The sequence below is a fragment of the Pseudonaja textilis genome, chromosome 3 (genome assembly GCF_049901715.1).
Source record: "Pseudonaja textilis isolate UNSWEBS1 chromosome 3, rPseTex1.2, whole genome shotgun sequence".
NCBI lineage: Eukaryota > Metazoa > Chordata > Lepidosauria > Squamata > Elapidae > Pseudonaja > Pseudonaja textilis.
The window spans coordinates 98,827,250-98,846,625 of NC_141992.1; the positions used below are offsets into that span (position 1 = coordinate 98,827,250).

The window sequence follows — 19,376 nt, forward strand, 5'->3', positions numbered from 1 at the left end:
TGGGCAGATTCCATTACGGTTGTAACTTGAGGACTAACTATACTTGAGGAACTGCCCATCCCCCACAATATAACTCAGATGATTTGATCTTGTAGGATTGGTATGTTCTGGGTTTGTTTGAATTATCTATTTGGTCTCTGGAAGTGCATCATCTCTATAGCAGCACCTGTATTACTGTAGAATAAGGTTCCCACCAAAGTTTGGATGGCCCCTACTCTACTGTTGTTTAGAAGAGCTGTGAAGACGTGGTTCTTCACCCAGGCCTTAGGCAAAGGAGAGTGAGACTTCTTGCTTTATTCTATTTGGTTTGTCATTCTTGCCATAATTTCTTGGTGTTATAATTTCTGTGAGTCATTAAGAGTTGGGCAGCAAATACATTTAATAATTTTTTTATTAAATTAAAGAAATACTACAGATGCCGTCTTGAAGGTAGAACTGAATTCTACTGTATGTACAGAAATGCAAAATGCATTACTAAAAACCAAGTAAGTGGAATTAAACTAGAGAAAACCTTTTGAAATCTCTAATTTTTGTGTCAATCTAATGAAAATATAGTATACAAGTCTTATAAAATAGCAGTCCCAACCTTTCTGGCTTTGCAGACCAGCAGGGTAGGGGTGGGAAAAAGGGATGGTTCCCCACAGGTGGGTGAGTGCATATGTGCAGCTCCGTCCATTTGTGCGAGAGGTAGGCAGGTATGCCTGCCACTTTCACAAATGGAGTTGTGCGCGTCCTTGCCTGCACGTTCATCCAGACCGTGGCCTGGTAGTGAGCTGTGGCTTGGGGATAAAGAGCCATGCTCTTCTCTCCTCTCTTTCCCCTCACATAAATTGCAAATCCTATTTGCATAAAAAAAATCAATTAATATTGGTAACAATACCAGTAGTGGGATTCAAATATTTTTACCACCGGTTCAGTGAGCATGGCTTGGTGGGCACGCTTTGCACGCGTGCACAGACTTTGCGCGTGCATGCCAAATGCGCACTTTGCGCAGGCCCAGAGGCATTTGTGCAGGCGCAGAGGCGTTCTAACTCACCTCCTGCAAACCTGCATAATCCCGATCACTTCAGCAGCTGCCCGCAGCACGCTTCAAATTCAGCGGATAAAGGTGAGTATGGGAACCCGGGCAGGCGCATGGGCCCAACAGCAGAGCAGCGGAGAGAAACGGTTCAGTCTCCGCTGTTCATCACTGCTACCGGCTCTGCAGAACCAGGCTGAACCGGTAGAATGAACAATACTCCTTTTTGGTAAAAGCCATTAACATGCACACATATTATTAATACAATCACTGTCTCTGGATTGTTGAGATAGTTTTCCTATTAGTGACCATTGTGTTATATTTTTAATACTTTTGATTATCAATGGGCAAATTATCCACCTAAATTGTCAAATGCTATGTGATAACTTCAAGTAGGTAACTCTGAATATTTCAAATTAAAATAATGTTTCAAATGGGATCAAACTATGTTTTCAGTTATGTAATTTTTATTTTATAATATACACCCTCCCCCCAATCCAATCAGTGAAATAAAAAGAGGTACAGTGAGAAGACATGACTCTCCTAGATGCAAATAACACTACTGTATAATCATCATTTTAAAAACAAAATGAAGATGTCCAATAGGTAATCCTTGGTTAACAACTGGTTGCCTGGCAACTATTTCAAGTTACAATGGATCTGCGAAAATGTACTTGATTTGATTCTGGAATTCTGGTTGATATACTCCTATGGTCGCACGAATGCATTTTTGGCACTTGGCAAAATCAGTTCACGCTTCTGGCTGTTTGCAGTGGCCCATGTCATTTGTCCACGATTTTTAGCATTTTTTGCCTCTTTATAGTGTTTATTTCCAGTTACTGACAAAAAACACCCGTTGGATAAAATGGATTTAACAACTACAGATTTCACTTAATGATCACTGCAAAAAAGGTCATAAAACTGGGCACAGTCACATGGTTTAACCACTGTCAAAATTTACAACTATAATTTTAGGTTCAATTACGGTCATATTCAAGGACTACCTGGGTTGTTCTTTGCTTACGTATTTTATATTGTAAATAGTACATGCCTTATAGATTTATAACACAGAGGAAATGTCTGCATACCATAATATTTAAACTTTCCCCCCTTCTGTACTGCATTATATATGATTATTATGGACCTATTCTGTTATTATTTAAGTTGACTGCATAAGACATTCTTTATTTCTTCCTTACCTCTGAAGCAGTTGGTACAATATTAATATTACTGGTCTGTCCGTTCATTAGGGCCATACTGTTTGCACCATTGGCCTTCTGCCCTACATTTGCAGAAGTGACTTTATTCATTCACGTTCACCCAAGTTATCATTCCTTTAAAAAGAAAAGTAATGTTAAGGATGCATAAGCCTCATCATACAGCTCAACATACTTTTGCTAATAGCAAAATTATCAAAAAAATCTAATTTAATGCAAAATATGGTGGAATACAAAATTTACATTGTGCAAAATTACCATTATATCAACTATAATTCAGTTAAATCTTTGGGAACTTTAATCTTAATAAACAACAGCAAATTCAAACTAAGAGTACATTATTTTGATGACCAGCTGAGTCCAGTAAACAAGAAAAGTATTAGGTATCTAGTTAGTGCTATTATTACAAATGTTAATATATTTTATTCTACATTTGATGTTTATACTGTTTAAGAGACTACAGCATTGGTGCTTCTGAGTATTTATTTTTTTATAATAGTTCTTTTAGCATTATAGTACTCAAACATGTTCTTTGTCTTGTCTTGAGCATTTTCTCCATGTTTTCTACAGTAGAATTTATAGAGCAGGTGGCTATCAAGGAGGAGAAATATGGAAAATGCTTCCCTGTACTACAAAGTTTATTAGCATTTTTCATTACACTGGACACAGTAGATTTGACCAGGATAAATTTAGAGCTGAGGATTTTTAACAGTTTTGGACCAATGTAGTATGTCCAACTGTTTCTAGTGTTAGATAGATCTAGTTTCTTTCCATTTTGGATAAGTGGGCTGGATAGGATATTGATGGATATCTTGACTCTACAGGAGCAGTAGTCGGCATTGCAGATATGGAAGTACATAGAAGACAGGACACAACACTAGAACTGTGCAATATGATAGTAATGCAGTGGTCCTTAAAACTTTGTAAATTGAATTTTCAATATTTCTACATGCAGAAACATACAACCATAATGGAACCTACTGATCATAGTCATATGTAGTGACAGTCAAAATGTGATCTGATTTTTTGCAGTGGTCATTAAATGAATGCCATGATTATTAAGTGAATCAATGGTCCGCAATAGTTAGGTTTTGCTGAAAGCCAGAATTAATGTTGGTTTTGGGGGAAAAAACTGTTATAAAGCACTGCCATGTAACTGCGGGACTCTACTAACTGCTGTGAATGTCTGCCTGGGGAGGGAGCTGACAGAACTTTGGGACTAGGTCTTAAGTAACACTAGAGAGATCCGTGGTAACTTTTAACAGTCGTTAAGCAACAGTCATAAGTCAGGAACTACCTGTAAATATGACTGAAAAATGTGATCTGTTCTTTACACAAGACTAAAAATTAGATAAAGAGAACCCTATAAATATGATTGAAAATGTGATCTGTTCTTTACACAAGATTAAAATTAGATAAAGAGAACAGATTTAAACAAATGAATTAAAAAAGTCCTGTTCATTTATTTATTGACAAAAATGAACCAAACCACAGACTTAAAAACAACATGAGAAATTTACAATTTAAAACAATTTAATATAAACAGGAATTTAAAATTCAATATATGTTGGAGCAGAAAGAACTTTGTGCCAAAGCAACAGCTTAACAATGAAGCTCATTAAAAATGTTTGGGAGGTGCAGGGTGGACATTTGTCATTTTTAACTACCAGTTTTTCCGTTATACCATAGCTGCAAGGGGAAGACAACTATGGCTAATAAGAACTGCTAGCTTCCAGATTTAAGAAGTTTAAAGACTATTAAGGATATAAAGGAATGAAAGTTAAGGATCTGTTTTGCCGTCTCTTGATTTTACAGTATTATACAGGTAGTCCTCGACTTACAACCATTTGTTTAATGATCATTCAAAGATACAACAGCACAAAAAACTGACTTATGACCAATTCTCACACTTTTAATCACTGCAGCATCTCCATGGTCACATGATCAAAAATTGGGTGCTTGGCAACCGGCATATAGTTACAACAGTTGCAACATCTGGGTATCATGTGATCAACGTTTGCAGCCTTCCCAGTCAGTTTCAGACAAGCAAAGTTAATGGGGCAAAACAAAACAAAACAAACAACCACATGATTCACTTAACAACTTCAGTGATTCACTTAACACTCCTGGCATGATTCACTTAACAACTGTTTTGTTTAGCAATGGATATGTTAAGCTCAATTGTGGTCATAAGTCAAGGACTATGTGTATTATCAACTTTTGAAAATGTTTTTACACATATATATATTGCACAATAATCTCTATCTTGAAGGAAGAATAATTCCAAAATATTTAACATAAATACACTATTAAACTAATAGCAAATAATTCTTTTAAGACTGGGAAAGTCTGATTATATGCAAAGTTCAAAATAAAAATATCTCCCATTAATGATATCTCCTGCATCTTGAACTCTTGGCAGTTCAGGGAGCTAACTTAGCATATTTTTCTTAAGTTTTTTAAAAATCTGTAATGTTTGATACAGGGGAGGAAGCTAATTGATTCCAACACCTCCAAAGGTGTTGAAAGTTACAAGGTATGTGTTTGGTGAAAGAATGACGCTAGTGAGGATAAAGTAAAAAGGTATTTTTGCTTTCTGAGATATAGTTCTAAGGCATAAAATAGTTTTTCAATTGTTTATTGCAAAAAGACAAAAGAAATTGGCATTAACATTGACAACTTGCTAACAATGTAGCTTGAGCATTATGGTTGCCCTTGCATCTTGAAATGCGATCAAACATGAAAGAAACAAACATGAAGCTGTTTTTAATAAGGGAAAGAATATGGAGCACATCTAAATGTCTGGATGTGAATCCTCTATCCAAGCTCTCTGGTTCAAGAATAAAAGAATTTAATCAATCAGCACTAATAATAGAATAAATTAATAAAGAAAATGTTATATAGATAATCCTTGATTAACTACAGTAACGGGGATTGGATTTCCCATTACTGATCTATTCTTGTAAAGTGTGTAAAGCAGGCAGTTTTAAATCAGTCCAAAAGAAGGTGGCACAAAAGGCTCAGCTGGTACCCTACGGGCAGGTAGGGCCAGGTGGCAGGGGCAGCTAGAATCAGCAGATAATGGGCAGCCAAAAGGGGAGATATTGGGGAAAGATAGGCAGATGGTGGGATTCAATAAGAAGCACCCCTTTATTTTATTGAGGCTTGGGACTGAAAGGTACCAAGCTAGGAACTACTTGAATTCGGATGGGTCCTTACCTCATGGCCAGTAGGATTTGGTTAATGACAGCAACGAGGATTGCTGAGATTACCATCACTAAGGGATGTGGAATAAGAATCTATTAATATAGCTTTAAAATAAAGCAGAATTAGTTCATCTAGTAGTGTTGGCTATCTGGTTAATCTGGGTGGGCTGACGCCAAACTTCCCACAGCTAATTTTAATTCCTTGATCCACTAACTCAGGTTCCCTTCTTAGTTTCTTTCTCTGGGGTCTCCTACCTCTTTTGTTTGTTTCCTGGACAGCCTTTCTTCAACTTGTTTCTCAAGGTCATCACACATTGCATTATATCAGGTGTGTGAACAGAGGCCCTGAGTGGGATTTAAGAGAAGCTCTGGCTGCACTGGTGCAAAAGAAGACCCTGGGTGGGGCACAAATGGAGGCCCTGGGTGGGGTCTGAGAGAAGTGAGATGGCAATAGGCAGGGAAAGGTGGTAAGGGCAGCTGGTGGCAGCAGATTTGGCCCTTTTGAGTGGAGCTGTTTTTAATGGTTTTCTTAGCCTGAAAGAATTCAAGAAAACGTATAGACCTAAAGAAAAGGCCATAAGAAGAACGTTTTTTAATTTTATTTATTTGTATTTACATCCCACCTGTATTATTTTATAAATAATGCAAGGGACAAACATACCTAATAACTCTTTCCTCCTCCTAGTTTCCCCAGAACAAATCTGTAAGACGAGTTGGACTGAGAGAGGGTAACTGGCCCCAAATCATCCATCTGGCTTTCATTGCTAAGGCAGGATTAGAACTCATGAGTTCCTGCTTTCTAGCCTGGTGCCTTAATCACTAGACCAAACTGGCCCTCTGTTAAGGACTGCAAACATTGGAATTAATCCAACAAAATGGGTGGAATTTGTCCAAATAGGAAATACTGGAATTCTACCCATTGATCAAATTCTCAACTTGATCTTTTGGGTAAACTTAAGCCATAAAAATCACACTGGATATAATCCTTGGGCACATACAGTGCACTTTTAAATTTACTTTGCATCACTTCCATTGACCTATAGATAGGGACTATCCAGGAATCAAAGTAGCTGAGCTGGAAATTTAGCTGTGAATACTTTGAAAATTACAGGGATACATTCTCCACCTTTAACATAAAAACATAAAAAGAAAAAAAGAAAAAAAAGAAACATAAAAAGAAAAAAAAACTATTTGAGCTTTTACCAAAGAATCACCCCCTGACCTCATGACACCTAGATCAGGAGTGTCAAACTCACGTCAACACTTGATGTACTGGGACTTTTTTCCTCTTTGCTAAACAGGGCAGGGGCAGGATGTGACGCATTTGGCCCGCGAGTCTGACACCCCTGACCTAGATGATCAAAATGGATAGGATCACATTGAAACAATGTTCACTGGATCACCAAGCTTCATACCAAACCATTAAGCAAAGAATCTGTCCTTGCCTCATTCATTTTGGGGGGTATAACAGTGGAATGTAATTAATTCATAATACATAATTCAGGGACTAAATCTAGAAAGTTCACAAAACATCAATGTTTTGATACTGCACATCAAGTTGTTCCTCTTCATTCTACTTTACTTTAAATATCCTGCTTTGTACTTTAGTTTTATAAATGTTTTAATATAACAATCTATTTTTTTTGCTAAGCTGTGAGAAAAGTATGACCATATTCACTTAGTTAATGAAAAAAATGCATCTCAAATGCATTTTGAAAAAGGTTGAGCAACCTTGCTGTATTGGAGGCATCAAACTTTGGAGACAAAAAGCATGTGCTTAAAGGAGGATGTAAAAGTTTCTGGCATTCATATAAACTGGTATTCATATAAACAGGGGAAAAATGTACTGCAAATACTAAGCCTGATCAATATTACAATATTTTAAATTTAAGTTCTGTGTAGAAGGCCTGGACTCTACTAAAAGTATATTAATCCATTAATTCTGCTTTTCATATTTTCATTCTAATACATAAAGAAGAAAATCTATTAAGCCCTTTTCAGTTAAGATTCTTCTTTTTGTTATTTTTATCTCTCCAGAAATGTTGATTAGTTCTTTGAATTGAAATAATTGAATGCCAAAACAAGACTGCTTTCCAAAGGCTTTTTGGTACTATTTTTAAAAGAATTTCACTTAGAGCTTCTATCTATAGGATACTAGGCAAGTTCTTATTTTATGCTATAATTTCATCTCACTTATTTTGCAAGAACAAGTTTGTATTAAAATGTTTTGCACTATGCTTTGAAGTATCATTTGGTTATTAATTTTGAGGATACTAGTTGTGCTTTCAAAAGTAAGAAACAAGTTTCTGTATTAAATAAAAACACTAAATCTAGTGTGAAGTGATGTAGAGCTAATCTTGAGAATGCAGAAGAATAAGTGGGACTTTGTGAAAAGAACCCTGAGAAGAGTGTGAGAAATAACTAATATAACGTTGTAGCTTGGCAATATGGAAAATCATTGTATTCTGAGGATTATAGTGACATATTTTGTCCTTCATATTGAGCAAATTCTAGAAGTTTAGACTTCATTCTCAGCTAACCTGTTTGTTTTTTTCTCTTGCTTGCTGAATAGAGAGAGGGGGGAGGGGAGGATCTTCAAAGAGCTGCAAAACTTTCCTTATCTGGAAAGTTCTCAGATTTTTGTTCCCATCCCAGATCAGTCAAGGTCAGATCCTGCAGCCTTGTGACCACAGAAGGAGAGCCCTGGAGACTTTTTAATATAAACCCTGAAATTGCCTTTGAACTACTGCACAGGCTTGAGTGTTCATTGCTGTGTATCCAGGGCTTTTGGAATGTCTCTGCTACTGTCAAAAGAGGGCTCCGGGCAGCTGAAGGGAGAGCATCCTGCTTCAAGTGTTATGTTTTTATATTTCTGATAATATCTACCTGCTAAAGTTATTAAGACAATTTAAAATCTCCGTACTTTTGCTCATTACCTTTGGATCCTCAAATAACCAATTGTCTGGCCACTGCTTAACACTTGGCAAAACACCGTACTTTGATATTAGTTACCTCTGCTATGTCGGTGTCTTGATCTTGCTTACCTCAAATGGCTAACATCTTCTAATAAACGCTATACCCTTTATATACTCATGAATAACTATTGATTCTTCAGGTAATAGTATCCAATTTTCATCAACATTTAAAAGCAGTATTCAGTGGGAAACATCTATTTCATCATGTAACCTCTCTCACATTTATATGGTGATTTGCAACCAGGAAATTCAAATAAGAAGTTTAAATGTCTGCACTGAGAGCTAAATTTTAAAAAGCATTGTTAGAAAACAATAATGTACTATTAAAAGACATAAATGAAAAGATATGATAACCAAGATAGAACCAGAGGAAAAGAAAGCTATCAACGGAGAAAAAACTAGACCATTAAAGAGTTATTTTAGATTTCAAGCAAGCCTAAGCACTCTATAACTAAGATCTATCGCATCTTACATTCAACTACCAATGAATGTAGTGATTTTTCAAAATTCATGATTTGCTTGTTATACTAAGGATCGAAAGTCATAAATTTTGATAAAAATGTTATTTTTCAAAATAGATCCCAATTTTTGCAATGAGTATCATGTGCATCATGTTAATACTGAAGGCATAATACAATTTTCTTTCCAATTCTATGAAATTATGGCAGTATAAAGCACATTATTTTGTCGCCAGCTCTTATCATACATGTTTTATGAAATCAGCAAGCAGAGGAAACAAGTGGAGAAATCAAAAGAAGCACTAAACAAAGTAAGCCTGTTTATTACATAAGTTGTCATAATAGTGATACAGAATAGGAGAAAACAATAAAATTTGAGTGTTTAGTAATCCTGACCAGGCTGGCTCAGGAGATATATATTAACTAAGAATTAGTTTGGGCTTGTGAAAATAATAAATTTGTGGAATCAAAACCAGGACCAATTAAACATTTTAGAAATACAAGTGATTATCATATCAAATTTGATATCATCAAAATGATTATAATGGCCATCATATCACAATGAGAAGCTCGTTCCTGATAACCTGACCTGTGATGATCTTATTACCTAAATTATATGAACAGGATGGCCAGATTCCATTTCCTGAGCACAAATCCTGCTTGACTTTATATCAATCTCAATTCTTTGAATTGTACTCAGAAGTCTAAGACAACTATTGCAGTGGCCATAATGTAAATCCAAGTATTTTCATAAAACTGGTTAGGTACAACCAGATTCCTATTGTTTACCACTATAGACTAATCTAGTTCTCCCTCTTACATAATTCAATATATTTTGTATATTGCATATTTACTTTGTAGATAAGAAAATGCTACAGAAATGCTAATATAAAGCTAGTGAGAAACATTTGCTATTCAGTCATGGCTTGTACATAGCATTGAATTTCAAAGATTCTGAGCAATTTACAGTATAGTCAATAAGATAAATGAAAGTGATACAGAACACTAGAAATCATTTTTTCTCTATGGAAAAAAGATGCCTATAAATGCATATAGAAAAAACGTTACAAAAAATGAGAACAAGAGAAAAAAATGCTGCATAAGATGTATTTAAAGTAAAATATAGCTTTTATGAATAGAATGCAATAATTAAACTTCAAAGAGGCAGAAGAAATGTGATTTTGATGAAGAGTAAAAAATGCTAATTAGTTACTAAATAAGGAGCCTACAATAGAATGGAATAGATCTGATTTGGAATGAAAGTGAATCGATGGAATGCTTGAAGAAATTTTGGAGCTTTCGATTATATCAATTGTTAATATGTTTAATACTAGTTTCAAAGCAAAAAAATGAAAAATCCTAAATGCTGTGAAAATGGTTTTGTTAAATTATCAAAGACCAAAGAACAGCAAAACTGCAATATAAACCAAGAAAAAATAACACATTAGGAAAATGGAATTGACCAACGATAAACACTAATAATATTATACATAGTAAAAATGTTAAAAATGGAAAAGTGGCAAATGTAGATAGTAAAATTAGAGATATGCTAATATGTGAACATGGTTTGTTCAGGGAGTAGCTGGGCAATTGTTTAATATGAAGACTGCAATTCTTTTAGCAGAATTTTGAAAGAGAATAGAAAACAATGAGAAAAAATTGGGAAGAACAAAATTAGTATGATAGGATAGGATGCTTTCCAAACATGTAGCTTATAATTTTTATAATCCCTTATTGCTGACTCGTTTGGGTGGAATTTACAAAAAATACAATTAAAGTGTCTAGAAAAGTCTGGTGTTATTTACCCACTAAGTACAACTGTTCAATGAAGGAATACAAATTAAAGAAAAAACTGATAATCCACATTCTAGTGAAGAGGATTTTGCATTAATATAAATGTGAAATTCTTGTGCTCTCCAAGTTTGGTTGCTTGCTTGTAGATGTTTTCATTGTCCACTGATAACATCATCTATGTAAGCAAAGAATCAAGCTTAGAGAGTATAAAGAACTTTATTGGCCAATCATGGAATAGAATGAATATAAAATGGCACTGGTATCTAAAATGCTTCTTTAAGACTGGAGTATTCTTTCCCTTTGGTGATAAAATGTTGATATTTTATTGAAAGAGAATATTTTGTGGACAAATAGCATTACATCCATTCAGGGCAACTGACATCAAATATCAATAAAGAATAATATCTGTATCTCAGGGTTGAAATGAGGGATTCTTGGTGCTCTCTGACCTCTAACATCATATATGCCTGAGGGAGGGCGTCAAACACCTTGTATGTAACAAGTCCCTGTGCACCTTCGAGAAAATCCACCGACCTCGAATGCCTTTTTAAATCTCCTGCTCATTTCCTTTGACCATTAGTTGGTCAGATTTTTGTAGAGAGCTTTTAAGCTTGCAATAAATCTTTATACTCATTTGAACTGCCTGAATTTCCTGATTTCCCTGGTGTTTGACACCTACCTGATTTATTCCCCAATTTGCAGGAATTAACAGATTCACTTTATCACAATGTTTTTTGACTTCCCAATCTTGCAACAGTATTCTCTGGAAGCCTACTTCTTCCATCTGCTCAGGTATCAATGAATTATATTATAACTGACTCTAAAACATCAGCAACTACCCACATTTACAATACACCATGTCTTCAGAGTGGGAGAACATTTGGCTCTCATTTAAAAGGCAAAAGGACTTAGAAATACTGGCAGTTCTTGGACTTTGCTTAAATATATATATATATATATATATATGTGAAATACCACTCATGCATCATCACAAAATTTCCAAAACTGTAAGCCTACAAACTTGAAATTTGGCATGTAAGTTCCTCTTGGCTTCTAGGTGCTCACTAAGAAAGGATTTTTCAAATGATCATCAGAGCATTAGTATTTGGTATATTATTATTAACCCGCTCTGATGCTAAGGAGTTCTACACCCCCTCCCCATCTGAAAAGAAATCAGTTCCAAATGCAAAACAGGAGGAGAGGAGTTTCAGAGCACTAAGCAGCTTTAGTACAGAACAGTTAAGCTAAGCCATGACCAGGTTCCTTGCTATCTCCTTCTTGCTCAAACAGCAAATACTGTTTCAGTTTCCAAACATCCCTCAACTCTCTCACACACTGCTAGGACGCTTAGCCAGATGAATACTGATGGATGCTGGTAGGTAGAGGCAGAATTTCCCCCCCTTATTTTCCTCCCCAAAACTAAGCCCAACCACATAGTTTCATAACGAAGCATGTGTATCTAGCTTTTATATATATTTTATATATATATAACATAAAACAGACCATGATTTGGTCTAAACATTTTAATAACCCATTAACCACTGGGTTGCACAATGTTTTATAATACTGGTGTGAACCTTAATAGTTACTCTATAACTGGGTTCTCATAGCATGCTAGACCAAGGTATAGCCATATGCAGCCTGCTACACCTTTGTGTTTCCCCAAAAACCTTCCTGAAGTATATACTTCTCTTCTGCCTACTGCTTTATCTTGGTTTTTGCAGAGCAGAGAATCCTATTTCCCCCCCCCCCATCTGCAGGTCTATTTTTTTCATTGCCTACCTAATACTCTGATGTTTCTTGTGGAATTTTCCACTCTTGTACCTTTGTGTATTTCTTTCCTCTTTCTGACTTTCCATATTTTTTATTGTCTGATTTTTCAGTTGGTTCCCATGTTTTCATTATATACAAAATTATACTTTTCTCCTTCCTATCCATTCTGGGTTTCTTCTTGCTATAGATTCAAATTGCTTTACTTTTCCTCCTTTTCTTGTTTTAAACCACTCCACATATTTTTTCCTATTACAAGAGCTATCCTTGTCCCTCTTTTCCCAATCTTTTTTTCTGCCATCTCTCTCCTCAGCATTGAGGAGCCCTTGCTTCCTCAATGTATAATCTCAGTCCCATGTCATCATCTACTGGAGGCCAAACAAACTACAGCGTTTTATTTTACTTTGCAAAAGGAGTGAAGATGGAGAGAGGTCTAACAGTATTTATATATTGAAAACAAAACAATTATATACAGCATGTTTAAAAAATACAAATATCCCTTCTCACTTTGGAAGTGCAACTCTCAAGAACTCACGAAGCATTTAACATGTTATTTGAACCAAGACAAATTGCATACTCTTTAATTAGGACAAATTGGGGTTAGTTTGTTCTGTTGATTTTATTAAGGCAACAAGTGAGCAAGTTGTGTATATTTATGAAATTAGAGTATCTCAATAATACCCAATTTGTATAAAATATACACTAGTGTGTGGGACAAAACCAACCTGTGATTGGAAGATTGGAGTGTAAGTAAAATTAGAGGCTTCCCTTCTCTGGGCATAACAGATGAGGTTTCCAACCCTAATAGAAATTTTGGCTCATAATATGATGGAATTAGAGAAGAGTGAAAAATAAAAACATCAGCAGAACCACCTGAAATACCAGGTGACATAGGACCTATACTAATTAAAAGGTTGCAAGTTATCTCAAGCTTAGAAAACCAGGACCCTATGTTAACCCATCAAGACCTCAAGACCTAAAGCCTTCTAAACATGTGAATTCATATATTTACATATAGAGAAATAGCAGAATACTCCACTTCTGCAGCAAAACAGGCTTTCTGAGCGCTGAAAGCCAGGGGCAGTTCTAGAAGTAGCAGTAAACGAGGGAGAAAAAAAGGCGGTGGAGTGTGTGGCCTCTCTAAAGTGGACAGACTGTGCCTGAGAAGACCACGAAGCAGAACTTGTGCTTTAAACACAACACACGTCCCAAACAGTCACAGGTGCAAGAGACAGAAATAGGTGTGTCACAAAGCAGAGAGCACAAATTAGGAACGCACTGTATTGCTGGTAATCTTAAGTGAAAGTGTATCAGACAAGCAAGCATCTGGCTTTTTTAAACACTATCAGCATAAAGAAAGGCTTGTTGCATGCCTCAGGATAAAAAACAAGGCTTCCCCGTTGCGGTCTGGACCCGAGGTCGCATCTTCTGCAACTCAACAGAGTTCATTCATGTCAAGCCTAGAAACTCAACGGCCCTAAAAGCGTTTCTGAAGATTATTCCCCGCCCCCAACGGTATGAAAGCGGGCACTCCTTGGTCTGGAAGGCGTTAAACGGAGAAGCCGCGTCTGGGCAGCCGGGAACGACGTCGCGGGCGGCTCAGAGAGGCGCCCTCTTTCCCACCGACCCCCGCCTAACCCAGGAAGCGAGCCGAAACATGCCGGCTGCAGAAGTGTAAAAGCCCGGGGCGGGCGGGGAAGAATTCGCGGCGCCTCAGCCTTTCTCGGGGATCCCGGCCAGCGCCAAAGGGCCTTGCGGAGCCTCTCGCCCAGCCGGCAAAAGCAGACGCTCGACCACCCGCCAAAGCCCTCAAGCCCCCACCTCTTGCCCGCGGCTCCTTCGCTCACCTGCCGAATAGGGAAGGGCGAGCGGGAGCCGGAGAAGAGGCAGCAAAAGGCAGCAACGGTTGGGCCAATCGCCGTCCGGCTCCCGACTTTCCTCCGACGCTTCGGCTGCTCTCATTCAGCACCGGGAGCAGCTTAGCGGAGGGAGGGGAGGAATCTCTCCCTCCACACACACACACACGCGCGCGCCGCTCAGGACGGCAGGGGAGAAAAGGCAAGAAGGGCGCATGCGCCCACCATTCCCTTCTCCTGGAATTCGGCTTGCTGGGAGAAAAAAGTGCGCAGGCGCCGACCGCTCGAGCTCCAATGCGAGTCAAGATAGGCCTAAATTCGAAGGTGAGAACGCGTGAGCGCCTTTGACCGCATTGCGGGGGGGAGGGCTCGATTGCCCATCGCTGAGACTTCCCTCTTGCCCACGCGCTGCTTCCCCACGCCCTTAATCCCCCTCCCCCCGTGGTTTGAAGAGGGGGTTAACGGCAAAGTCAAGTCGTTCTCGCTAGAGTTGGTCCCGCTCAAGGGGAAAACGCTCCAAATGAGAGGGGGAGTAGCCGCGTGGAAGCGGCCGTTGTCTCCTACCCTCGGCACGCTCTGCCTGGCGTTATCTTCAAAGGACAGAGAACGGTTCCCCCCCTACCATTTGGTCTGTCTTTGAGGTAGTCTGTTGGAATCAGCTCCCCTCGCTTCTTGCCATTTGGTCTCCTTGGGTGACGCCGGCGGCGGGAAGGTGGCAAACCGACGCGCACGTGCTCTTATGTGAGAGCCTCCAAAGGCGCTGTGGCCAATGCAAAGCCTGTCGGCCAGATGCCTTTCACGGAAAGGGGCATTTCCCACATAATTTACACGTTTAAGCTAAAAAGCGCTCGCGTTGTACCCTATGACTATCATTAAGGGTTGTACCTTATGATTCTTGACGAATGTACTGAGAGTATTTGCACCAAGACAAATTCCTTCTGTGTCCAACCACACTTGGCAATAAAGAATTCTGTTCTGTTCTATTCTTCGCCGTACGTAAAATGTACTTGCAATGGAGAGGAAGGTTAACAAACGTCCCACGGCATCGAGTGTCAAGAGTATTTAGCGCTGCGTTTTATTCAAGTACACGGGCTTTCTGATCACTGAAAGGGGCTGAACTACTTGACCTGTTTATCCAGTACCACAACGCTACAAAGGCCCGCCTCCCCTTAAGTAGCCTTAAGTACCTTGCAGGGTAGTTGTTAGGGGATGAGGGAAACAATAAAATGCGTTCCTGAAGAAAGGTGGGATATAAACCTCTCAAACTACATAGCTGTCTAAAGTACTTGACTTATGGGTGTTGATTTCTTTCTAGAAATGTGGGACATGCACATTATTGTTATCTTGCAGAAGGAAATAGCTGAGTTGCCAGATATGTTGGAATATATTAGACTTCTATATATTAGACTTGGATATATTAGACTTCTCTTACATAATGGCTGTAGTTAAAAGGACAAATACCACTGCATATAATCATAATTATTCTAAAGCCATCAGTCCTTGCCAATTGCACTGGATCACCATTCAAATAGAGTAATTATTCAGCCTACCCCCTAAATTCTAGAGGTTTATCTGCTAAGTTCCTAATACAAATACATCTGTCCTCTTGTTTAAATCCTTACCATATGCTTTCTTATACACTTTAACCCTTGATAGTAATTAATCAGCTACAGTGGAAGACACCTGTTCTTTTTCATTTCCTTTTTAACTATGGTTGCTTGTTAAAAGTCCTGCTTTAGTAAGTTCAAATACACCCTAAAATTAATAATTCTTATGTAACCTAACTCACGAATGTTTATTCTGCAATAACAATATAAAGATTATTTTTAGATGGCTTATGCAAATGACAGAATTAGAGGTATATTTATTGGATAGCTGAAGGACATAATTAGAACCAGAGAGTATGTTTATCCTCAGCTTTGGACTATTTTGTGTCTGTCTTCTATATATATTACTCTGTGCTCTTCTTTAATCTGTTTTCTTCCAACTTTCTTTTGTTTTTAATCTGTCCTCCCAGCCACTGAATTAATTCAATTTTAACATAACATTCAGATTTAATGTCTAGCTGTGTTTGATACAGCTTGACTTCAATTTCAGGGTTTATAAAATACTGAATGTAAATTCACATAAAGAACATGAAATATAGTTGCTTGGCTTGTAGTTCTCATGTCATTTATATTGGATTTGATCACAATTAAATCTGTAAAGTACAATGAATAGCAGAAAGCACCAGTAGGAAAATATAATTTAGATTTTATATGTCTTTAAGAGGATGGCTACAACTTATGAATCATTTTCCATAGAACTGAAAATCTCCATTGGTATTTTGGAAGAAAAATCCATCTGGTTCAGTTCCAAACTGGGACACAGGCACTGGAAACAAAATGGAGGATGATTGGAAACGGGGTCCATTTATTGATGAAGCAGAACCACCAGGTTTGTTGTTCTGGTGCAGCTGACAAATGGAGATGAGAGTGGGTGGTTTTTATATCTTCTGTGGGCTTTGTATTTGAGCTTCCTGTTCCTGTGCAAGAACATGTCCTTTCTTATTCTATTGGCTGTTGTCAGATTCCTATGGGGTCGTGTAGGGGTTATGTAGCGGTCATAACTGGTTCTATGGGCAAAAAAGGAAACACAAATCCTAGGTATTTGAGCTAATTTTGACAACCCTTTGTTTGTTGCTTATCTTATTTTCTGTCTTGATGCAGTCCCTGGGCTGGGGATTAAGAGTCTTTAAAATTATAGAAAGTTAGAAACCCTATTTTCTGATTACCAAAACAGAAAACCTTCCAGAAATAGTTTTCCAAGTCCTATAGGTAGAAAGTCCCCAGATTCAACCTGCAATCACATCTTAGTCTATAGAAAGGTATAGAGGCTTCCCTTTATATGAAAGACTAACTGTTCAGGATTTATCCAATAGATTCTAGATCCAGATCCAATAGAAGAGAATATATGGAGCTCAAGGTTGAACTGTGGAGTCCTTGATGCTATCCGAGCTTGGTTGCTAGTTTGCCAGATTAGGTAACATTTTCAGTGCTAGGCCAAAAGATCTTAACAAAGATCTTGGCATTGGGAAGGATATCAGCAATGAAGAAGGGGAAACTTGATATAGCTGAATTATTAAATTGAAACCAAAATGGATAACATCAATCTCATTAAATGTAAATGGACTCAATTTGCCTAATGAAAGATTTTAACAAGCTCTAAATACATAACATAAAACTGATGCTTGCTTTTAACAACTGTATATAAAGCAAGGCTGTTGATTTGTTAAATTAAAAAAAACAAGTTGGGAATATATGGCATCAGGATAAGTAAAGAAAAATAGAATAGTAGTTATTAAATCACCTTCCTGGAAAGTATTGGAGCACTGAAACTAAGAAATAAAAGTAAAGTTTTAACATTGGAATCCTGTTATTCTCCAAATAAAGATGACAATAAAGCCATTTTGAGAATTCAAAGAAATTAAGGAAACTTGATGCATTAACTCGGAAAAGATAACAAGAGAAGGATAGTAACATTGATAAATGAAATAAATTGTTATATATAAGATGGAAATAATAGAAAAAAATAGATTTTCCCCAAGAATTCTAATTGTAAAATGAACAGGGAAAAATGGAAAGCATGCATTAAAGAGTTAGAAGTTAAAGAATTCACAGGAAAATAAATACTAAGCAACAAACCCTATTACAATTCAAGTAAATAAAGAAGTGATAGAGACTTAAAACTGGGAAGGTGCCAAATGCAGATGGACTTACAGCCAAATGTTAGAAAAATTTAGAAAACACATATAAAACTTTATGCTTTAAAAAGGGAGGAGATGGGAGGAGCTTGCGCCGTGGCGATACGGTCTGCAATCGAGCTCCTCGATTGCAGCCGATATCTCCGCCACTGGCCGGTCCAACGGACCTACGCTGTCCCGTAGGGACAGCCATCGTGAAGAGCATATCCTGAGGATTCCGGGGATACCGCAAAATCCCTGGAGAGCCCGGGTGAAGCTCTTCTTGCCAGCGGCGGAGAGGCAGCCCCCATGCTGCTGAGGCCGGGGCGACTCCAGACGGAAAGAGTTTGAGAAAGAGTTTGTCGGTTGGGTGAGAACTTCTTTTTTTATTTAATTTTTTGAATTTGGAAAGTTTACTCTAATTATCTGAAGAAACCTGTGTGATTTTTGTTTTGTTTTTGACAAAATTGATTTAGCGAGCTTTTTTAGGGAAACGTCAAAGAGAGAATCCATTTTTTTCTTTTCTTTGCTTCCGGACTCTATTGTTACTTATTGGATAACTGGACTGTTTTCTTTTTCTATATATTCATATGTTTTATTCTTCTTCTGGACTTTTTATTTTTTTTTTCTGGGCTAGAGGCTTCTCTTGATTTTGTTTGATTTTTCGGTTTTTGTTTTGTGTATTGCAAGTCGGCTTTCCCTTAAGAGAGGAGGGGGAAAGTGAGAACTATGATACTTTGTAACACTGCCACCTGGAGGCTCGGAAATATTTAAAAAAAAGAAAAATAGACTCTTCTTCTCAAGGACATCCCCTGATAAGATAGAGGAAAGCACTTTGTGGAATATTATTACAGGTGTCTTTCTGGATATACATGGCTCAGCTTTGAAACTTGTGGGAAAGAGAAGGGAGTTATAATTAGAGCCTTGGATAATTAAATAGAGTGCAGTGTTGTTGTTTTTTTGAGTTCTGCCAACCCCTTCACTAACATCAAGGTCCTGACTTTTAAGCTTGATTTATTTGCAAAGGAAGCCTCTGAATTTCTTTTTTCTACTTATATTTTATTTTGATTTAACTGATTTTATTTTTTCTTTTGCCTATTTGGATCCTGTTTTCTCTTTTTCCTTTTTTTTTTTTTTTAATGTACATTAGCGGACTATTTCTTTTTCCTTTTTTTAATTGAGGTTTTTCTTTTTCTTTTTTTTTTTTTTTCTGGCTGGACTAAGGTGTGGAATCTGAAGAAACTTATTTTTCTTGGTTTTTGTTTTGTTTTTTGTTTTTCTCTTTTCTTCTTCCCTTCTTCCTTTTTGGCTTTGTCTTGTTTATTATTATTATTGGGTTTTTATTTTTACTGTTACTTTTT

General features: G+C 37.3%; 1 protein-coding gene and 1 long non-coding RNA gene across 7 annotated transcripts in view; one reads left to right on the top strand and one right to left on the bottom strand.

Moving 5' to 3' along the window:
- RALGPS2 (Ral GEF with PH domain and SH3 binding motif 2) overlaps positions 1 to 14,484 on the bottom strand; it is an 87,938-nt gene extending 73,454 nt beyond the window's left edge. For 2 of the 3 annotated variants that reach the window (XM_026703325.2, XM_087930468.1), the window contains exons 1-2: positions 14,286 to 14,478; positions 2,218 to 2,352 (exon numbers count right to left, since the gene is read on the bottom strand). In XM_026703325.2, the coding sequence (XP_026559110.1) occupies positions 2,218 to 2,328 (111 nt within the window). In that variant the 5' untranslated portion in view covers positions 2,329 to 2,352; positions 14,286 to 14,478. Of the gene's footprint in view, positions 1 to 2,217; positions 2,353 to 14,285 lie in introns of all 3 variants that reach the window. The other variant, XM_026703323.2, reaches the window with a different exon arrangement.
- A 77-nt stretch (positions 14,485 to 14,561) lies between these two features.
- Positions 14,562 to 19,376, top strand: part of LOC113438102 (uncharacterized) — a 49,269-nt gene continuing 44,454 nt past the window's right edge. For 3 of the 4 annotated variants that reach the window (XR_015743013.1, XR_015743015.1, XR_015743016.1), the window contains exons 1-2: positions 14,562 to 14,618; positions 16,598 to 16,730. This is a non-coding gene — a long non-coding RNA (uncharacterized LOC113438102). Of the gene's footprint in view, positions 14,619 to 14,766; positions 14,936 to 16,597; positions 16,731 to 19,376 lie in introns of those variants that run through there. The other variant, XR_015743014.1, reaches the window with a different exon arrangement.